General features: G+C 36.8%; 2 protein-coding genes across 3 annotated transcripts; one reads left to right on the top strand and one right to left on the bottom strand.

Annotated features, from left to right (window-relative positions):
* Positions 1–1,029: 1,029 nt before the first annotated feature.
* Positions 1,030–19,178, bottom strand: LOC127958705 (delta-aminolevulinic acid dehydratase-like). 2 transcript variants are annotated; one of them, XM_052557678.1, is made up of 12 exons: positions 19,034–19,178; positions 18,045–18,167; positions 17,844–17,894; positions 12,642–12,738; positions 10,574–10,709; positions 7,421–7,504; positions 7,217–7,305; positions 7,075–7,130; positions 6,842–6,929; positions 6,570–6,656; positions 1,682–1,811; positions 1,030–1,513 (listed from the first exon to the last, which is right to left on the bottom strand). In XM_052557678.1, the coding sequence occupies exons 2-12, from the start codon at positions 18,161–18,163 to the stop codon at positions 1,455–1,457; spliced, it is 996 nt and encodes a 331-aa protein (XP_052413638.1). In that variant the 5' UTR covers positions 18,164–18,167; positions 19,034–19,178; the 3' UTR covers positions 1,030–1,454. The 2 variants fall into 2 exon arrangements, with proteins under 2 accessions (XP_052413638.1, XP_052413637.1); XM_052557677.1 differs by lacking the exons at positions 17,844–17,894; positions 18,045–18,167; positions 19,034–19,178 and adding an exon at positions 17,357–17,561.
* Positions 19,179–19,692: 514 nt separating this feature from the next.
* Positions 19,693–21,239, top strand: LOC127958713 (transmembrane protein 203-like). The gene is made up of 2 exons (XM_052557687.1): positions 19,693–19,849; positions 20,256–21,239. Exon 2 carries the CDS (start codon positions 20,475–20,477, stop codon positions 20,898–20,900), a length of 426 nt encoding a protein of 141 aa, XP_052413647.1. The 5' UTR covers positions 19,693–19,849; positions 20,256–20,474; the 3' UTR covers positions 20,901–21,239.
* Positions 21,240–21,936: the final 697 nt, after the last annotated feature.

Genomic DNA, 21,936 nt, shown 5'->3' with positions numbered 1-21,936 from the left:
TTAATCATTAATAGTGATTAATGACAAGGCATAACTAGTCCTCACTTTAGATGAGCTCACAAAAATAGTTGACCACTACTAAATGCTTTATAACTACCTGAATTAAACCTTACAGTAGAAATACATAATAAATCATTATTAACACACCAAGCAACTATTACTATATGTAATTTCAGTAAATAATAATACAATTTCTAAGTGATCTTATCTGACAACTAAATAATTGGTGTGTAAATAATGCTATACTTCATTTCGAAATGATAAATTGATCATTAATAAAGTATGAAAATACATTTATTAAACACATTATAGATATGCTTGTAAATCAAGTATAAATTGTTACCTAATAGTCTATGCCAGAATATTAGGCGCACACACACACCCGGAGCAGTGGGCAGCTATTTATGCTGCGGCGCCCGGGGAGCAGTTGGGGGTTTGATGCCTTGCTCAAGGGCACCTAAGTCGTGGTATTGAAGGTGGAGAGAGAGCTGTTCATGCACTCCCCCCACCTACAATTCCTGCCGGCCCGGGACTCGAACTCACAACCTTTCAATCGCGAGTCTGACTCTCTAACCATTAGGCCACAACTTCCCCCTAAATGCATGCGTTTTACCTCCAACACTCAAGTGAGGAGCAGCATACAAAAACATCTCTTCATCTGTCACTTCTTAACAAGATTCATCCGTTTGCTTCATTATATTCATCAAAATTTGTTCTGCCTCAGAAAGTTCCATGTGTGCAGCATGTGTGTCAGCCATTTTATCTAGTGCTGTTTAGGGGCACCACCCACTTACGTCCATCTGGCTCTGAAAAATACTGTAGGCTCTTGTATTGTTTAGAGCTAGAAGGGTGTAAGTGGACATACGCCCCTCTGGCTCCAAACAATGCTCAAACTTTTGTGTTAGGTCTTTGTTGTTTTGTTGCTTTATTCAATACAGGTTGATTTCTGATGCGTCTTTTTGGCACAACTAGATAGAGCTCATCAAGACCTTTAATTTGATATATAGAACTCATTTTCGCCCAAAATGCCACTTACGCCCCTCTGGTTCCAAGCCCTCGAAATGCCAACAGGACTTCCTATGTTAATGTGATTATTAGTACACTGATTTGAAAAAAAATTCTGTAATTACAAACCTGAAGTCTATTGCTAGTGTAACAGAAGCTCAATTAAAATTACAACAAATCTGTGATGTAATCAATCATATTTTGGAAAACAATGACCAATTTAACATCTGCACTTGCCAAAATGACAGAAAATTATAAAAACCAAAGCTGATTGAATATCTTTATATCTAGACACATAAATCTAATTAGAAAATGTGGGGGGAAAAAAGCTATTGATCTGTGTAGTAATATTTGCATATCAGATTTAATACAAGTCATAATTTTCAGTCTCAGGGTGAGATAGTAGATTTGGTATTATCCAAGTTCATTCATATTGGAGAACCAACATTTTACTCTGTTAACCATGTGAGTAATTGTGGACAGTAGTAGGTGATAATGATGTCGGCTCCTGAAACAAAGAAAATAGGGCGAAAATACTTAAAAGAGTATTAAGAATGACCTGTAAACCATCATTTTTTGAGGAATTTAAGTAAAAAAACAAAAAACAAAAAAAAAAGAGACCAAAGTCCTGCCCAAAAAGCACTGCAATTCCGTCAATCCCTGACGCCCTTCTCACCTGCACGACGGAAAGCAGTCATGGCCTCCATAACTGCAGTGCGCAGGTCAAAAGCTCCAGCTTCAGCTCCATGCCACAACATGGCAAACTCACCTGATACATTATACACTGCCAGTGGATGAGTAGGGTGCTGTTGGGAAACAGAGAACAAAAAAATTTTGACCCAATTGATAAATTATTGATAATTGATAAAAAGTGGCAAACTTTGGAGTGCTTTGAGACACTTTGCTTTTAGAGGGCCAATGTCCAGATGAATTCAGTTCCAACACACCTTCACGTGTGGCATGTTAAAGAAAACTTAAAGAAACAGTGCACCCAAAAATGCTGAAAATGTACTCCCCTCAGGCCATTAAAGATTTAGATATGTTTGTTTCTTCATCAGAAAAGTATTTGAGAAAGAGGAATCCGAATAGATGATGAAAAATCACAATAATCCACAAATAATCGTCACGACTCCTTAATGTCTTGTAAAGTGAAAAGCTGCATGTTTGTGACAAACAAATAATCATTAAGGCGGATAAACTGTACACTGTCAATTCTGGCCAAAATACCATACCATAATCTGTAATAACACTATTAATTGAAAACGGCATTTCCTTTTTGCCTTTCATGTCAATTGCACATATTTGTTTAGAACTGTTTTTGCTTATAATGTGTGCTTGATCAGTGCATACTGCTATCCTGATTCAGATGAGATGACTTGCAGATAGCAATATTATGGATGATATCAGCTATTTGGATTGTGTCCGTCATTCTGATGGCACTTATACACTTTAGAGGATCATATGGTGAGTAAGTGATATAATGCTAAATTTCTCAAAATCTGTTATTATTAAGAAACAAACTTATCTACATATTGGATGGCCTTAGGGTGAATAAATTTAAATATTTTTTTTATAGATTTTGTTGAGCTGTTTTTCCTTTTTTTCAATTGAAGCTAAACTTCCAGGAAAGTGGCCATCCAAGAGCAAAAGAAAGTCTCCAATAGTTTGCCATCCCCATAGGCCTGCTAAATATACAAATACATTTTGCATTTAGAAAGTTTTGTGCTATATTTTGTTAAACACAGATTTGATATTGTGCTATAAATGCAGAGACACTCATGACTATAATCCATGTGACTCAGTCTTGAGAAGCAAAATGTTTGAGTGCAAAGATACTCAGTGGTTTGGAAGCCTTTTAGCTGGGTTTATGATCAATTGGGCCGGGTTTCCCGATAACGATTGATCTTAGCACTTAAAGGGGTCATATAATGCTACATGCACTTTTACAAGTTGTTTGAACTGAAACATGTGTTGGCAGTGTGTGTACACAACCACCCTATAATGATAAAAATCCACCAAGTATTTTTTTTGTTGTCTCATTAAATGTTTTCACCTTTCTCAAATTGAGCCGTCTGACCATGTGACGTTACACGGTAGGAGGCCCCTCCCACGTCTGTTTGATTGAAAGCAGTGCTTCAGCACAGACTGGACTTGTGCTTTACCTCAGACCCACCCTGAGTGAGCCGTCATCAGTCCAAGATGCAGACAAGAATGACTCCTAAGTGATTGAGGTGTTTTGTTGTTGGATGTAATAATGAACACAGCAGTAGTCATTTACTCCCGACATCTGAGTGACTGAAATCGTAGAGGATTACCTTACGTTTGGATCTGAAAGAAATGCTCCCTTGATCTACTTGAATGCGTTTATGTTTGCGTGAATCATTCACAGAAGCAGTGAGTATGATGTATTTAAATGAATCACTAATAATGTGCTAATTAGCAAGGTTCACTATGAATGTGGCTAAAGTAAACAGTCTCTGAGGGAGCAGATCAGAAGAGAGGGGCGTAGTCAGCAGAGCTCATTAGCATTGAAGGAGAATTCCACAAACCAGAGTGTTTTGAAAAGAGTAGTGGTGGGCATAGATTATTATTTTTTTAATCTAGATTAATCTCACTGTGATCTTGAAATTAATCTAGATTTATCTAGATTAATCTATATTAAAATGACTCATTCGAATTCTGCTGAAGGCAAACAGAATATGTGTGTTACCCAAATAAGATTGACAAACAGTAAGTCTGTGAGAAGGGGTTTATCAAGCTAGGTGGTGCATTAGAAAAGGGGCTCATGTCCTGCATCACAAAATGCTTGAAAAAGCTGTAAACTAATTCCACATTGCACAAGGTGCAAACAACCTTACGCCTCTTTCACACCAATGTTTAAGTTTTTTTCAAGTTTGTAGGTGTCAAGGTACAGAAACCAAATAATTAAATCTAAAATAGCACTGGATAGTCTTCAATGTAAAAATGAAATATACAATCAAACCTACATTTATTCAGACGCCTTCAACATTTCTCACATTATTACAGTTTTGCTATATATATCAAAAATTATATCTGGTGTCTGAATAATTTTTGGTTTGACTGTTAAAATTACAAATTCAGTCAAGAGCAGTGAGTGATTTTCTTTCATTTTCTTGAATTAACATTACAGCAGCCAGTAGCTAAATTAGGCGCGGTCACTTTAAGAGACGACGAACGCATCCAATATAATACACAATATAATCCCATTTTTATTTCTCAACTGTTTACTTTCACTTAAGCAATAACTGACAGTTTTTTCGAGCATAATTTCCAAAGTGGATATTTTGACATATTTTGTATGCATTTGTCGGCACAAGAGCAAAAATAAGCAAATTCAATGTTCAAGTGTTTTGAGACGCCTTTCTCTGCATTTTCTCCATGGGCTCCTTCACATTTTTTGTTTGTTCAAACTACGATTTGTATTTGTTCGTTCAGGTGCAGGAGGGACTTCGAGGAGAACTTCGCAGAAGAGAGCTCGGTTCAGTGTCGCTGTCCGTGATACGCGTCTCTCTCTCTCTCTCTCTCGTGCTCACCGTACACAGTGCGCGAGTAACCAGCTGCTCTGTTCAGCTTTTCCGCGTCTTGTGTTTGGATGCTTTGATGTTTAAATCGACAAGCGATAAGGCATAAAAAGGTGAAAAAGATAAGCTTTCGTGACGATGCACAGCAGTGGCCCGTCAACTGTCCTGAGCATCTTTTTAGGCTGGCCTCAGCCAGTCGGTTATATAAAATATCAAGGTGAAAGTCATCATAGCTTGCTTAGTATAGACCCAGCTCCCAACCCAACTTTGAGAATAGATTAACGGCAATATTTTTTTTTATCGCCCGATAAGAGTCTCGCGTTAAAGCAGCACGTTAACACCGATAACATCCAACCACTAGAAAAAATCCAGTTTTTAACGGTAAAAAATGTGTTGTTTACGCTACAATTGAGAAATTTTAAACAAACTGTTACAGACTTTTCATTTAGACCCTAAAGAATCATATCAACTTGTGGAAAATGGGCATTATATGACCCCTTTAAGAGTTTTCTACGAGTCATTTTATGATCGTTCGTTATTGTTTCATGTGCGTTTCCCAAAAATGCATTAAAGCAACCGCACATAGCTGTGCTTTAAATGCTACTTTAGGAGTCGCTATCAACTGCTGAAATGTTACCAATAGAATGTCTAGTAATTAGTACATGTCAGGTATTGGTAAGGGAGGAACTCAGGTGCAGACAGGGATTCTCAAAACAAAGTATTTATTACAAAAAGGGGAAACAAAAACCCACGAGGGGGAAAACACGGAGCAAGGTAAAGACTAAATAACTAAAACAGGACTGGACTGACAAGATAAACAAGGACTCTAAATACTAACTATAAACACTCACGGTAATACAAGGACTTCAGCGGGTACAGCACAATCTCACACACAATCACAATTGCAGAACACAGTTGAGGTACAATCACAATGACAGGTACAATGAACCGACGCAAGACAGAGCACACTAGGAGATCTAAATAGGGGTACTAATCAAGACACGACAGGTGTTACAGATAGGACAATCAAGACACGACTAGGTTAACAAGGGGGGCGGGGCAAGGGAACGAGACAACACAAGCACATGGCCCAAAGACAAGGCCATGCGCTTGTACACAAAACATGGGTCTGTCATGATCCTGCCTCAAGACTAGGAAAAAATCAAGGACACGAGGGCAGAATCATGACAGTACATGCTCGTTTATTGAAATATTAACCTAATGCTGCATTCCAGACAACTCTGATATTATATTATATTATATTATATTATATTATAGCCTACTTTACATTATATATATATATATATATACATACACACACACACACACATACATACACACACACTACACACTACAGTGTACAATAAAGTACAATCAAATCCAATGCAATGATCGCATCCAGTGACAGAGTTTTTAATGTTGTAGGTGAGGAGGAAAGGCCTGTGTGTGTCCTATGCCTTAGCTGACAGCTTGAAACACAAAAAAATAACAGAGTGAATAACAGTTATTCTCTCTATGCTATTTTTCAATGTTTCAAGTGATGCAGGCAGTTTTTTTCCCTGTAGGTTTTTTAAATAAAAAGGCATTCATTTTTCATAATGTTTCGTGAAATTAATTGGTATTCTGAGGTGGTAGTGATAAAATACTAATATGTTTGAAATGTTAAACTATAAAGCACTGCTTCAGGCCAACTGACATACTCAGGTTCATGAGTTCATGCTTGATGTAAGCATCAGCACACTGTGAAGCATGACGTAAGTGTATTCTGAAGCTTGTATGATATAAGTAACAATGAAGTCTCTTATGCTTTGTGTGGTTTTTGAAAAATCTTTGTGTTCAACTACAGAAAAAAGTCATATATCATGTCATGATGGTGAGTAAATTATGATATTATTTTCATTTTTGGGTGTAGTATCCAAAGTCTCCAAATACATTTTGAGACTGTACAATGTGAAATAAGATTTTCTGAGTATTAAGAAAATTATTTCGGAATATAACATGGAGTAGTTAAAAAGTTATTACCTTATTCTTAACCTCTCTCACAATATCAAGGTATGGTAATCCAGGTTTCACCATCAGCATGTCAGCACCTTCTTTAACATCCCGGTCCTACCAGCAAAGAAAGAAAACCATGTACTTCTAATTAATATATAAAAAAAAAAACAAAAAAAAAAAACACCACAGGCCTAGTCAAAGTGCCGATTTCTGTAGTCAAAATTTAGATCATGTTTCAAAAGGAAATATGTGAACACTGAAATAAAAGTTTTATTTTTATTTGAATGATTTTCTCATACACAGGCCCGCAGTGCTAGTCCTTTGGCACCAGGTGGCAGCTGATAGCATCGTCTGTCTCCAAAAGCAGGCTTAGATTGTGCAGCATCTCTTCAAATGTAAAGAAAATATATATTTTTTATAATTGGTTTACAAAAATAAACTCCTCCAATTGTTTTAATCATCTATACATTTATAAAAACTAAGAAGGTGGTCCACTAATGCATTCTAAAGGGAATCATTAGAAGTACACTACCTGAATGGTCCATAGTAGCATGAGGCAAATTTAGCACTGTAGCTCAGCACTGACACCTAAGGAAGGATAAAGAGATTGGTCAGCATCTGCTGTATTCAATTCAGAACTTTTGTTTGCAACCAGAAGTGAGATTTCTCTCAACCTTGTTGCCAAGATCATTGGCGATTAGAGCTTGCTTAATGGCTGCAATTCGTCCATCCATCATATCAGAAGGGGCAATGATATGGCATCCTAGAAGGAGAAAAAAGCATCGACAGGATTTGATGAAGATGACTTCTTTAGACCTATTACTGAAACATGCACAGTATGTGTAACTGTCTACAAATGAATATAATTTAGAACGAACCTGCTTGAGCATAAGCCAGAGCTACTTCAGCCAGCCTTAAACAGCTTGCAGCATTATCCAAGCTGCCACCTTCACTCATGATTCCTTAAAGGTGCCATAGAGAATGTCACAAATCATACACTATGATTGTATCGCCGTTAAGAGTTTATTTAAAAATACCAGAAAATTAATTATTTGTTTATGTTTAAAAGTCTAAGTTTCACTGGCAGTTTCAACAGTTGTCTTGGGCTCTATACATGGATGCTGCATCATCCTTAAATAATACTTTGGGTTAAAAATGTGAATGGACTGAAAAATAAGAAATTATAAGCCAGTAGTGTTCAGATGGTTATGTGTTCCCAACATGGCAGCCACCATTATAGGGAGTCTTCATCTCATGTGAATTATTTTTTTTTTTTTAAGAATTAGTATTTGCTAAAAAAAAAAAAAAGAAAAATGGTAATAAAACAAATTGGAATGCACAATATTAATTATTGGTAGCATATTAGTTATCAGCCAATATTAAAGACTTATTTCCTTATTCAGGGTTTAATCAGAGATTCTTAAATTGAATTTACTACCTTTTTACCACCTATTTTACTACCATCACAATATTTTTACTACCAACACGGCTGCAAACTTCAACTGTAGCAGTGTTAAGTGTTAAGTAAAGTGACAAGTAAAGACATGAAATATCTTTCCAAAATTAATTAATAACATATTTAATCACAATTTAAAGAGGCAAATATAACTTCATTATAACACTGGGAGGGAGAGATAGAGAACCAGAGCGAGCAAGAAAGAGAAAGTCAGGAGAGGTTCTGTAGGAGAGAAAAGAGAGAAAACTTCAAACAGAAAACACATAGCCTCTCTTTGAAACGAATTTAGTTTTGTATTAATTTTATCTTAATTTTAATCCATGTTTCATTATTTTGTATAAATCACAACACGTTCAGACATGAACCGAAACTCAGCGTATAGGTAGCCTAGGCTACTTGCCTCACAGACCTAAACAAATCAGAAATATCCTATATCTATTATTTACAGAAAGCTTGAAATTTCTACTTTTAAACAGAACCATTAAAAAAACTACCGTATTTTCCGGACTATAAGTCACACATTTTTTCATAGTTTGGCTGGTCCTGCGACTTATAGTCAGGTGCGACTTATTTATCAAAATTAATTTGACATGAACAAAGAGAAATGAACTAAGAGACATGAACCAAGAGAAAACATTACCGTCTCCGAGCCGCGAGAGGGCGCTCAATGCTGCTCAGTGCTCCTGTAGTCACTGAAGACATAGAGCGCCCTCTCACGGCTGTAGACGGTAATGTTTTCTCATTTCTAAATAAATGTGACTTATAGACCCCTTTTGCGCGGACGTCAGAGGTACGTCACGGCGCTAGCTGGAGGCAAAACAAACGGAAAACTGGAGGCGGCTAACACAAACCAACACAGGGTCGGCTACTCAAGAAGCTTAAAATGTCGTCTTGTTGTGTTGTTGGTTGCCAGAATCGACGGAGAACATTTTATATACATTGTTGTGATTAATTGTGACCGGAATTTAAGAACATGGTAAGAAAGAATAAATACAGAAAGTTTATAATTAATTTGCTATTTTTATTTCTAGAAACTAATTACATCTTAATAATAATTTTACTGTAATGTCACTCTTTATTTAATCTAAGGATTTATACGCCCTCATTTTCTCTTTACTATACACGCTCGGTTTCTCTATCAGGTAAGTGTAGATGTCAGGCCACTCAATCGGAGGTAATCCTGTCAGATCGTCCATCCAATGAGTGATTGTGTACGGGTCGACCAATCTGGTCCCGTCCGTAAAAGCTAACTTTTTCAAATAATTATCACGGTCCCGGACAGTGAGTGACCTTAAATATTCAGATAAAGCAGATATATTCAGATTTTCTCCAGCCATTGTTAAAAAAACAAGCTAAAAAAACTCGCTAGCTACCGTTTGTTCAAGTGTTGAGGGGAATCTTTCTGCCTCCAGCTAAGCCCCGCCCACACAAATACGTCACATTGTTTACCAACTGTAAAAGGGTCTATAGTCCAGAGCGATTTATATGTTTTTTTTCCTCATCATGACGTACTTTTGGACTAAGGTGCGACTTATAGTCCGAAAAATATGGTAAATAAAAGTAGGCTATAGGATAATCCGTAAAAACTGCATTTTTCTCCAGCGCATTCACTACTGCGAAGATCGCGAGTCAGTGTCAACTTCATCTTTGCAGCTGACACAGAAACACTTGATTATTAATAAACAATTAAAATGTCTTAATATTTTTTTTTACAGCGTTTAGGTTCCGTTTATATGAACGCGTCACCACTGCATGAGAGAGAGAGAGACACACACGCAAGGTCTCTCCCTCTCTGCCGTGCGCTCGCTACACGGCTTGCATGCACGCTTTTGCTCGCTCGCTTTAGATTCGCAGGAGATTTGAACTAATTTCCAGGCATCATAACATTACAAAAGGCAATTGTAATTTTTTTTTTTACTATTTTGGTATGATGAACATTCACTCACCAGTGTGTGAATACCCTTTCGAGATTTACTCGCCAAACGGAAAATCTAACTGCACTTGGCGCTTGGCGGGTGTTAATTTCGGACCCTGGCTGCGGGCCAATAAAAACTGGACCGCGGGATGCAGTTGGCCCGCGGGCCTTAGTTTGGACACCCATGATATAGACCCAGTTAGATGGGGCTTCGAAAATTTACTACCTCGTCAGATGATGTTTACTACTTTTTACTACTTTTTACTGGCCTTAATTTGGCATAATTTAATTTACTACCTTTTACTACCTTTTACAACCCCGCATAAACCCTGTTATTTATTGTTGGTTTGTTTATGTTAATTTTCCCTATTTTTGCATTTAGATTGCCTTTGCTGTGATCAAACACTTTCTAGTACATTTATAACAATCATAGTTTAATAGCACTGTTAAGAATCTTAATGTTTCTTTAGAATTTTTCTTTATAGCTTTTACCTGTATTGTTTTTATTCATTTTTATTCTATTGTTGTAATTCATTAAGACAAAGTAGAATAGAAGCTTTGATATCTATTTTTGGTTGTGATCCATAACATGTAATTATTATTGGCTTAAAATATTGTCCATTTCAAAAAAAAATAAAAAAATCTAGTACTGAAACTAACCACAGTGGCCATGAGAGGTGTAAGGGCAAAGACACACATCACAGGCCAACAAAAGGTCAGGGAATGTGCTTCTCAGTTTCTTCACAGCCAGCACTGCAGGAGTGTCATCTGTGTCCGCCCCAGAGCCCCTTTCATCCTAAGAAAACAAAAAAAATTGGTTTAGTGTTAATTTAATTAGTTAAGTTAATCAATTAGTTGATGCTTTTTTAAAGATCTTTATTTTGTGTACTTGGTGTAACAGAATATGTTGACATGCTTTAAATGTTCAAAAAACACCACATTTTAAAAATACTTTACAATACATTATTGTTGGTCCTCTATGCCCCTTCTCTCTCAAATACGTCATTTTCTACAAAGCCCCTCCTTCTGACAAGCACAGTCTGCTGATTTGCCAACTGACCGAAAACCACAAGCACTCGTCGGAAATGTAACACCCCTTTCCATAATCACAAGCTTCATCTTTCAAAATAAATGTAAAGACAATTAATATAATGTCCTTAGTTTTGCCATCAGTTCAACCCCAAAGGGGAACAGATTGGTGTGACAGACACAGTGATGAAGCTCATGTGTATTTGCAGTACCAAGCCACATACGGTTAAGACAGCTGACTCCACTGTGATGTTTCTCTTTCTCTAGCACACACAAGCAACGTGCAAAACTCTGCATTTGAACCTTCAATGGCAAATACTTAAACTAATAACAAAACATATTTACAGTAGTTGATACAGAAGCGCCAGATTGTATAGCAAAATCAAAATTACTCCCATGAAACGGTCGTCCATAAATTGCGTTGCTGTTCTGTTTTAAGTAATTGTAAAGATTCCTAAATGCAAAGATTCTACTTAAGAAGGCCAAATAAAGTGCTTTTGCTTTCGCCTAGATACACAAAGCATCTCCCTGACATGGCTGCTTCAACACTAACTGTGCTAACCATGCATTACTTCATTGCGGAAAAATTTGGGCGGCATTTAGCATTTCACAAATATTCCAACATCGTGATGTAGACATGTAGGGGGCGTGTTTGAATGAGCCGTTTTAGGGGGGCGTGGCAGAGTCTTAACTTTGATAAAGAATATCTCTTCGAATTTGAGACTTTAGTCTTTGCAACTTTTCAGATCTTCTTCATGCACCAAGAGCTTGTAACACTCCGAAGAGAAAGGAAAAATGTAAATATTGCATCATGTGACCCCTTTAAAAGGACATGAAACCCCCTATTACAGCACTGTCTAGTTACCACTACAGTTTTGAAAAATGTAGCAAGTATGAGTGTGGTGTGCTGCAGAGTGGAGGAGAGAAGGGGACACTATCACTGAGTTTGCTATCCAGTCACTATTACACAGAACAAAATTTACATATATTTTACACAAATACACACATCCCACAAGAGTTCTAATTTAATGCACAGGCAAAAAGAAATTCACTCTGCATGGAAAATATAGAATGCTGCACCGGCCACCAGTGAAGATATTTTTAAGAATATTGTTAACCAATTTTTTATTTTATTTTTTGGTTACATGTGACTTTCATTGTAAGGAAAAAAAAAAACAAAAAACACAAAAAGTCATGTTCCATAAAAGAAAGTCATACAGATTTGAAACAACAAAGTAAATGACGACAGAATTTCCATTTTTAGCTGAGCAATCCCTTTAATAACCATTTAAAATCCATTAATCTCATGGAATTATTTATGCATTTCTAATTGCAGTGTGAATGCATTCATGTTATATCTATGCTGCAATAAACTTATTTGGATGCAGCTTCTAAAAATAAATACATAAACAATCATGGGCATTGTAGCTAATTTTTATGTTTATTTGATGCCTCTCTTATTTAACAGAATAATTACATTATTCTTTTGTGACATTTATACACTTTTGAGGGTAAAGTGTCAGTCAAATTTGATGTGAAGTTAATTAAATTAATCAAAAAATTTTTCAATTAATTGATTAAAAATTCTTAATAGCTTTACTGCCCTAATTTCTTCATGATATACCATGACTTACATTATTGACAACAATAATACTGAAACTTTAATATAAATGAAATACAACTAAAACATTTCACTGACCTTCGCAACTTTTGCAGGAACTCCAAAAATCAGCACACACTTCAGACCTTTGTCCACAAGGGGACGAAGTAAACCCTCTATCTTATTTACACCATATCTGAAAAATACACAAAAACATCATATGTCATATCTTGACTAAGATGTCTTAACAATACAATGGCATTTGTTTTTTTTATATACGTATGATACACTGGGCCCTATCTTGCACCCAGCGCAATTGACTTTGTACACCAACGCATGTGTCATTCCTATTTTGCACCCGCGCAAAGTGCGCTTTTCCCTCCACAGAGGCACGTCGCTAAACTAGTGAATGCACTTGCGCTCCCTGGGCAGTTCAGCGCAAAAAAGGAGGCGTGTTCCGGCGCAAACAATCCCTGGTGCTATTTTGCTGTTCCATTAAACAATTGCGCCACTGACCAGAAAAAACCTAGTCTAAAGTCAGTGGCGCGTTGCGTGTTGATCATTATGCTATTTTAAGGGCGCATGCTTGACCATAATGTATAGCGTGCACAACGCGCATACACTTTGCTCATGTTATCTACACAGATGCAACAGTTATTTTTGCAAATCATAAATTGTTATACTAAAAAAATATTAAGACATGAGATGACGGAAATCATTGTGGTGTGCCACGAAGATGTGAACAAAATAGGCATAAATCTAGCTTACAAATTATTCAGGCTAATTATTCTCCCATCCCCATACAACACAACTTCTCTGTCTTTCACTGCTCTTACAAGAACATCAGTCTCCTCGGCTGTGAACCGCTCCTGGCGTGCGCCTGGTAAATACGCCATAATAATAGCAATCCATAATGGAACTTGCGCACCTGCTTTTAAAGGGAATGTTGGATGACGCTCTGATTGGTTTATTTCACGTTACGCCCAAACCACACCTATGAATAATGAAGCTACTTCAGACCAACCCACTTTAGATTTGCGCCGGGCGCAAGAGCCATTTATCCCGCCGGGAAAATAGCAACAGCGCCGAGACCCGCCCACAAACTTACTTGCGTTTCGCGCTTTGACACTTGCGTTTCAGATCGTTAAAATAGGGCCCACTAGGGTTAAGTGCAGTTCTAAGCACAAGTTTCAGGATATTACCCATGTTCTCTTAACAGCAGCTGCAATGACAAAATTATGTTTAATACTAAATGTTTACAGCTGCACAGTGTGCATTGTTTCACATAGTAATTTTAGAAAGTATTCAGTAACCGGAATGACAGTGCTCCATTCTGAAGACAATCTAACCAGACCTCTTTGACAATGAATACTTGTGCTATCCAAAGGGGACATAACCACAGAGAATAAATGGATCCTTGGTTTATCTTTGTGCTTTGTTGCCTACCTCCAGCTCCACCCTGCCTGAAGCTTATCTCAGAACAGGAGCCCAAACTTTAAATACATCCATCTTTGTTACATCCATCTTTGTTACATCTGATGATGTAACAAAAACTATGGACTCTCTCTTTTCTAGCACTTTAAATAAAGTTGCTCCGTTATGCTTAAGGAAGGTTAAGGAAAACAGTTTAACACCATGGTATTATGAGCATACTCGCACCCTAAAGAGAGCAGCCCGAAAAATGGAGTGCAGCTGGAGGAAAACAAAACTAGAGGTATTTCGTATTGCTTGGCGGGAAAGTAACCTATCCTACAGAAAAGCATTAAAAACTGCTAGATCCGATTACTTTTCTTCTCTTTTAGAAGAAAACAAACATAACCCCAGGAATTAATTCAATACAGTTGCTAAATTAACGAAAAATAAAGCATCAACAAGTGTTGACATTTCCCAACACCACAGCAGTAATGACTTTATGAACTACTTTACTTCTAAAATTTATACTATTAGAGATAAAATTGCAACCATTTAGCCGTCAGCTACAGTATCACACCAGACAGTGCACTATAGACCCCCTGAGAAACAGTTTCACTCATGCTTTACTATAGGAGAGGAAGAATTGTATAAACTTGTTAAATCATCTAAACCAACAACATGTATGTTAGACCCTATACCATCTAAGCTCCTAAAAGAGGTGCTTCCAGAAGTCATAGATCCTCTTCTGACTTTTATTAATTCCTTATTGTCATTAGGATATGTCCCCAAAACCTTCAAATTGGCTGTTATTAAGCCTCTCATCAAAAAAACACAACTTGACCCCAAAGAACTAGTTAATTATAGACCAATCTCAAATCTCCCCTTTCTGTCCAAGATACTAGAAAAGGTGGTATCCTCACAGTTATATTCCTTCTTAGAGAAAAATGGTAAATTTGAGTATTTCCAGTCAGGATTTAGACCGTATCATAGTCCTGAGACTGCTCTCCTTAGAGTTACAAATGATCTGCTCTTATCATCTGATCGTGGGTGTACAGTATCTCTCTATTAGTTTTATTGGATCTTAGTGCTGCGTTTGACACAATTGACCACAACATTCTTTGGCATAGACTTGAACACTTTGTTGGCATTAATGGAAGTGCATTAGCATGGTTTAAATCGTACTTATATGACCGCCATCAGTTTGTAGCAGTGAATGAAGATGTATCATATCTATCACAAGTGCAGTATGGAGTACCGCAAGGCTCAGTACTAGGGCTGCTACTCTTCACACTTTATATGTTACCCTTGGGAGATATCATCAGGAAACATGGTGTTAGCTTTCACTAGTTATGCTGATGATACTCAGCTCTATATTTCTTCATGGCCCGGTGAAACACACCAATTTGTAAAACTAATGGAATGCATAGTCGATATAAAAAACTGGATGACGAGTAATTTCTTACTGCTAAATTCTGAAAAAAACAGAGGTGTTAATTATAGGACCTAAAAACTCTGCTAGTAATTACCTAGAACACTGTCTAAGACTTGATGGTTGCTCTGTCAATTCTTCGTCATCAGTTAGGAACCTAGGTGTGCTATTTGATCACAATCTTTCCTTAGAAAGCCACGTTTCTAGCATTTGTAAAACTGCATTTTTCCATCTCAAAAATATATCTAAATTACGGCCTATGCTCTCAATGTCAAATGCAGAAATGTTAATCCATGCATTTATGACCTCAAGGTTAGATTATTGTAATGCTTTATTGGGTGGTTGTTCTGCATGCTTAGTAAACAAACTACAGCTAGTCCAAAATGCAGCAGCAAGAGTTCTTACTAGAACCAGGAAGTATGACCATATTAGCCCGGTCCTGTCAACACTGCACTGGCTCCCTATCAAACATTGTATAGATTTTAAAATATTGCTTATTACTTATAAAGCCCTGAATGGTTTTGCACCTCAGTATTTGAATGAGCTCCTTTTACATTATAATCCTCTACGTACGCTACGTTCTCAAAACTCAAAATCAAAACTAGAATATCAAAATCAACTGCGGGCGGCAGATCCTTTTCCTATTTGGCGCCTAAACTCTGGAATAACCTACCTAACATTGTTCGGGAGGCAGACACACTCTTGCAGTTTAAATCTAGATTAAAGACCCATCTCTTTAACCTGGCTTACACATAACATACTAATATGCTTTTAATATCCAAATCCGTTAAAGGATTTTTAGGCTGCATTAACATTAATTATCTACAGCGATATTGTTGACTTGATTGCAATTAAATGCACAGACACTATTTAACTGAACAGAGATGACATCACTGAATTCAATGATGAACTGCCTTTAACCATCATTTTGCATTATTGACACACTGTTTTCCTAATGAATGTTGTTCAGTTGCTTTGACGCAATGCATTTTGTTTAAAGTGCTATATAAATAAAGGTGACTTGACTTGACATCAAACATCTTGTATATTTTTAAAACAAAAAGTTTACTTATTGTCTATAATCTTCCTTATAGTGTCTTTTAAGAAAAAGTTTATCAAGAACTACAAATTAACCTGACAGCTTAATTTAGGCTAAAATATTCTGGCATTCTGGCACATTGTCATTTTATTAGACCTTTAACCTAAATTGAATGGTGTGGGGGATGTTTTCTTGGCACATTTTAGGCCCCTTAGTGCCAATTGGGCATCGTTTAAATGCCACGGCCTACCTGAGCAATGTTTCTGACCATGTCCATCCCTTTATGACCAACATGTACCCATCCTCTGATGGCTACTTCCAGCAGGATAATGCACCATGCCACAAAGCTTGAATCATTTCAAATTGGTTTCTTGAACATGACAATGATTTCACTGTACGAAAATTATGTGCATCCCACAAATCAACTGCAAGATGCTATCCTATCAATATGGGCCAACATTTCTAAAGAATGCTTTCAGCACCTTGTTGAATCAAGGCCACGTAAAATTAAGGCAGTTTTGAAGGCGAAAGGGGTCAAACACAGTATAAGTATGGTGTTCCTAATAATCCTTTAGGTGAGTGTATGCTTATTTAATGCACACTGATAGAAAGTAAAGTAATGAAATTTCACAATACAGTATTTTAAACACTATTCATATATGTCCTGAACCAGTTAAAATCCTCTTGATACTTTGCTTAAAAACTCCATTAATAATCCACTAAGAATCTTTCATCCAATAGCAGATTCAATTATATTTTTTACTACTTAGCAGTGAAGAATGATACTGTCATGGTCTTGTCATGATCCTGTCTCTATCTCTCTCTTTTTCTCTCTCTGTCTCCCCCTGCTGGTTTATCCCCTCCTGTCTCCCTCGCTCTTCGCTTCTGTGTCACAGCTGTCTTCACTTCTCATTAAGATAATTTCCCCTTCACCTGGTTCTCATCCTGCCTCGTTATTTGGGCTACTTCTACCCTCTCGTTCCCGTGTCTCTTTGTCAGATTGTTACTTCCGAATGAAGCCGTTGCCTTTGGCGTCCATGTTAGCAATTGGTCTTGTCCTGTCCTGTCCTGTCCAGTCGGGGTGAAGTTAGTTGTCTGCTATCATTACCTGTACGTCTCTGTGCTCACCCATTGCACCCCACAGAACCTTACCTGCTGTTCTACGCCGCGACCGCCCCGCTCTGCGAGCTCCGATCCCCGGCTCTCCCCTGAGCCCGGTCAAGCCTCCACCTCGCCAGCCTTCTGGTCGTTCCAGCCACAGAGGTTTCCTGTGTTAGTTAAACCCAGCCTTCGGGTCTTCCTTGGTTCTCATCTTTGTACTCCTTAGTTGGATTTTCCTGTGGCTTTCCTTTGTTTGATTAAAGACTGTCATTTTGCCCTCGCATTTGAGTCCTCTCTCTTCAATACCCATCACAGATACCTCGCTTGACCAGGAAGACTTGAAATTGGTTCCACTGCATCAGGACTGTCACTGTTAAAATTATACAGAAGGAGACATAATAACTATTACTATTCATTTACAACAAATTAACAAATAGAAACGTTCAATAATAACATAACTATATATATATATATATATATATATATATATAGAGAGAGAGAGAGAGAGAGAAGACATTACGTAATGAAGATAGGATATATGAGGTTATCTGGTCTAAGGTCTGAAGCACAGGACTGCCAGTGTCGCAGAATGGGGTGAAAGTAACCGCTATGTAAAATAGAGTCTGCCGGCTGTGTCATCGTCCTATAGATTCAAACAGAAGACAAACACTTACTGACACAATCTACATAACTGCAGAATTATGAATCATAGTTACATATTCATAAATATTGTTAATCAGATGCAGTCTCGTTTCCCAGAAGAAAAAAAAAAAAAAAAAGATAATTAAAACAAAAAATCCACCTGAAAACAAAAACTGCAATAGAAAGCATGTTAAGGCTTGTTTTCAGGTAACGTGAAACTGAGTAGATTTTCTCATTTAAACATTAACCCTCACTACATTCTAGGAGTAAAACTAATAATTTTTAATACATTTAGAGATCTTAAAATAATTATGAAAATGATTATTAGCCTAACATTATTAAATAATTTCTTGATTTACACATTACTAAAAATACTGATAATGACAAACTGTTGATTTGGGGAAAACATTAAATAACTGTAAAAAAAGAAAATGACTAATTAAGACACATTCAGAGTGGTTGGGAGTAATTAAATTATTTTGTCTTCTGATTTCATGAAAAGAAATCTGAATGGATGAATGAATGAATGAATGAATGAATGAGCAAAGAGTGACTGACACATTGTAGCCATACAACAAACGCAAGCGTGCAGAAATTATCACTTTGCAGACATTTAAAGAAAATCACATTTTACACATATGATTATATATGATTAATCAGTTACCAAAATTTTGATGTGTTTTGGAATTTTGTTGTAACCCATGTAACACCGATTAAAAAAAAATTGGTACACTAATACTGAATTTATATAAATTCAACTTACTAAGATGTCTATATATATATGCAAGCATGCCTATTGCGTAATAGTTTTTCATAGCAAAACACTGAAATGTGAATTATCATGAAACGGTTAAACAATGAACTTACTTTGTGTTTGGTCACTGCTAATGGGATCCCGTAAATGACCGATCTTGCTAACGTTAAAGTATTTCTCCTCGAACCTCGAACGAATGTGTACATTTCATTTTAAGATTAGAATGTTCCTAGCTGTCAACTGTTTCCTGTTCGACGAAACTTGTATTCCTCCAGGTGGCGCTGGATGGCTCAGAGAGCCAAATTCTTCGTTTAGCTTTCAGTAGGTTTTTGTACTATACATATTTATATAACTTGTAAATGTTCAAAATGTGATGCTCTTGTATCTGAGATATAAATAAAGTATCCTTCTGCAAGCTTATATAATGTTTATTTTTTTTATTATTAAATCAAAAGTCCTACATAGCGCGAAGAAAAAGACCTCATACAACGTGATATCGATGTCTACGTTTTATTTCAGCGATGAACTTTGAATGCTGCATCATAGAAAAGAAAATACAGTGTTTTTAGTGAGTGTCTAATTAAAAAAGGCTGGAACAGATAAGCCACGCCCGTCGTATCATTATTCAGTTACATGCTAGTATTGTCCCTTTTCTATCATTCATTGCTTCTTTCTGTTTTCTCGGCTTCCGTAGAAAATCCTCTAAGGATCTCGCGATATTTCTTACGACTCGCATATGAGATCTCGCGAATGTCGCGATATTTGACCCGGGCTCCTATTGGATGGAAAATAGTCCTCTCAGCTAGCTTGTGTGTTTAACAGCTGCTTATCCACCGCTGTCAACTCAGCAGTTCATTACCGAGTCTTTGAAAATGTAGCTTACTGTTATATATGTGTCTTTCACCTTCACTGTGAACGATAGCTGTGAGGTAAACGTTTTTTTTTTCCAAGTATATTATTAGCACATTTAATACTCGTCATCATATGCTAACCGACAGTTCGCTTGTTTATACATTCAATTCCGCAAAATGATGGACGTTAATTGTCTAACAACATGTTTATCAGCATAGTGTTTACCTGGATTATAATTTTTAAGATACAATAGCAATAATGTTGAGGATAGTGAAATAAACCATACTGGCTTCTGGATTGATGTTAATGTTAATCATTTAGTCATAGAATACCGTCAACCTTGTTTTTGGGACATGTACGTTACAATGTGATTTTATCAGTCTACAATCGTACCAAGTGTTTTACATGCAATATTTTCCAAATTTGAATTGTAGTTGCATTGTTTTTGGTCTTAATAATGAAGTATTTTTCTTCCTTTTTCAGGTTTTGACAGAGAGTCAAATCCTTTAGAAGTCATTAGGTGGACCTGGTACAGTACATCTCCAAAACAACATGATACTGCCAAAATAGTGAATTGATTATCAGTGGAGTATTTTTCATAGACTTGAATGCCCATTACATGTTTATCTTCACTCCCAGTTTCCTAGGCTAGTGTTTTGACCTAAGTCCCCTAGTAAACAAAACTCCGTGGTGCAGGTAATAATGCTGTTCTCTCTGCGAGAGCTGGTGCAATGGTTGGGCTTTGCCACATTCGAGCTGTTCCTCCACTTGAGTGCACTGCTGGTCTTCAGCGTGCTGGTGGCCCTACACATGGATGTGGACAAGCAGACTCTTGAGATGAGCTGGTGGCTTGTCTTCTCACCATTGTTTGCTGCTGATGGCCTCAGCACTTACTTCACAGCCATTGTGTCCATCCGCCTCTATCAAGAAGGAGAGAAGCGGCTGGCTGTGCTGCGATTGCTGTGGGTGCTTACTTTGCTCAGCCTCAAGCTGGTGTGTGAGGTGCTGCTATGCCAGAAATTGGCTGAACAGAACCAGGCACAAAGTGATTTGTGGTTCGGGCTTATTGTTTCCCCACTGTTCATCCTTCTGCAGCTGCTCATGATTCGTGCTTGTCGTGTCAATTAAAGGACAAACTGTACGCACACATGTCAATGGACTTATGCGAACGAATTAAAAGGACTTCTGCAGGTATCATTCAAACCAGGAGGAGCGAATCATTGTAAACTGCATAATCATTGTGAACTATTTATTTTTTTATTTTGTATTTTCACAGGTTCAAACATGCAAACATGGCATCAAAAATAATGCTAAAAATAATGTGCAATTTTGATTATTATTATTATTGTCCTTAAGTGCTAAGAGAGATTTGGTCTAGAATTCTGAATACTGTAAATGTTGCTTTATCTGTGTTAATACATTGTATTGTTGTTTGTACAGTTGTAAATAAACCATCAATATTCAACACTCTTGATCTTCCTTGGTTTGTTATTGACCATGCCTTGAAGTGACCTAAATGTAATTCTTTATTAAGAAAAGCTAGTACGATGTTTGATGTTTTTGAGAAGAAAATTCTAAATAAGCCAATGTGTAAAAAAAAAAAAAAACACGTACGTCCAATAATAATCACTAGATGGCACTATAGATGTAATTAATCCTGCATTCCTTCTAATTTGTCTCGTTATAGGAGCTCCAAACAGGACAAACCATGCAGTTTCATTAAGTTATCATTTAAAAAATGTTTTATGAGAGTTGTATCATTAAAGAGCAGCTAGTTCAAAATTCATTACATACATATCCTTACTGATGTAGTGAAACGTTTTCTTAAATGTATAATTTCTAAAGAGAAATAGAAAAATGAGCTCTAGTTAAAATGAAAGAAATATTTTATCGGAAACTAAATTGATTAAATTATATCTAATGGAAACAACACTCCAGCTGCAGTATGTATTAAACCAAAAGGATAAAGGACATTTAATAAACAGCCTTCCTGTTACTTTATATTAGATAGATGCACAGAAAGCATTTATATGTATTACTTGTTATTAAGGCTGTATTACTGTAAATGATAAACCATGTTATTTTTGGACTTTGCACTCGGTTCGTGATAGCATAAAATAATTGCATTGAACATATGTTAAGGCATCTTTGAAATAATTAACTG

The sequence above is a fragment of the Carassius gibelio genome, chromosome B5, assembly GCF_023724105.1.
Source record: "Carassius gibelio isolate Cgi1373 ecotype wild population from Czech Republic chromosome B5, carGib1.2-hapl.c, whole genome shotgun sequence".
NCBI lineage: Eukaryota > Metazoa > Chordata > Actinopteri > Cypriniformes > Cyprinidae > Carassius > Carassius gibelio.
This window is presented reverse-complemented; position numbering and strand designations above follow the sequence as displayed.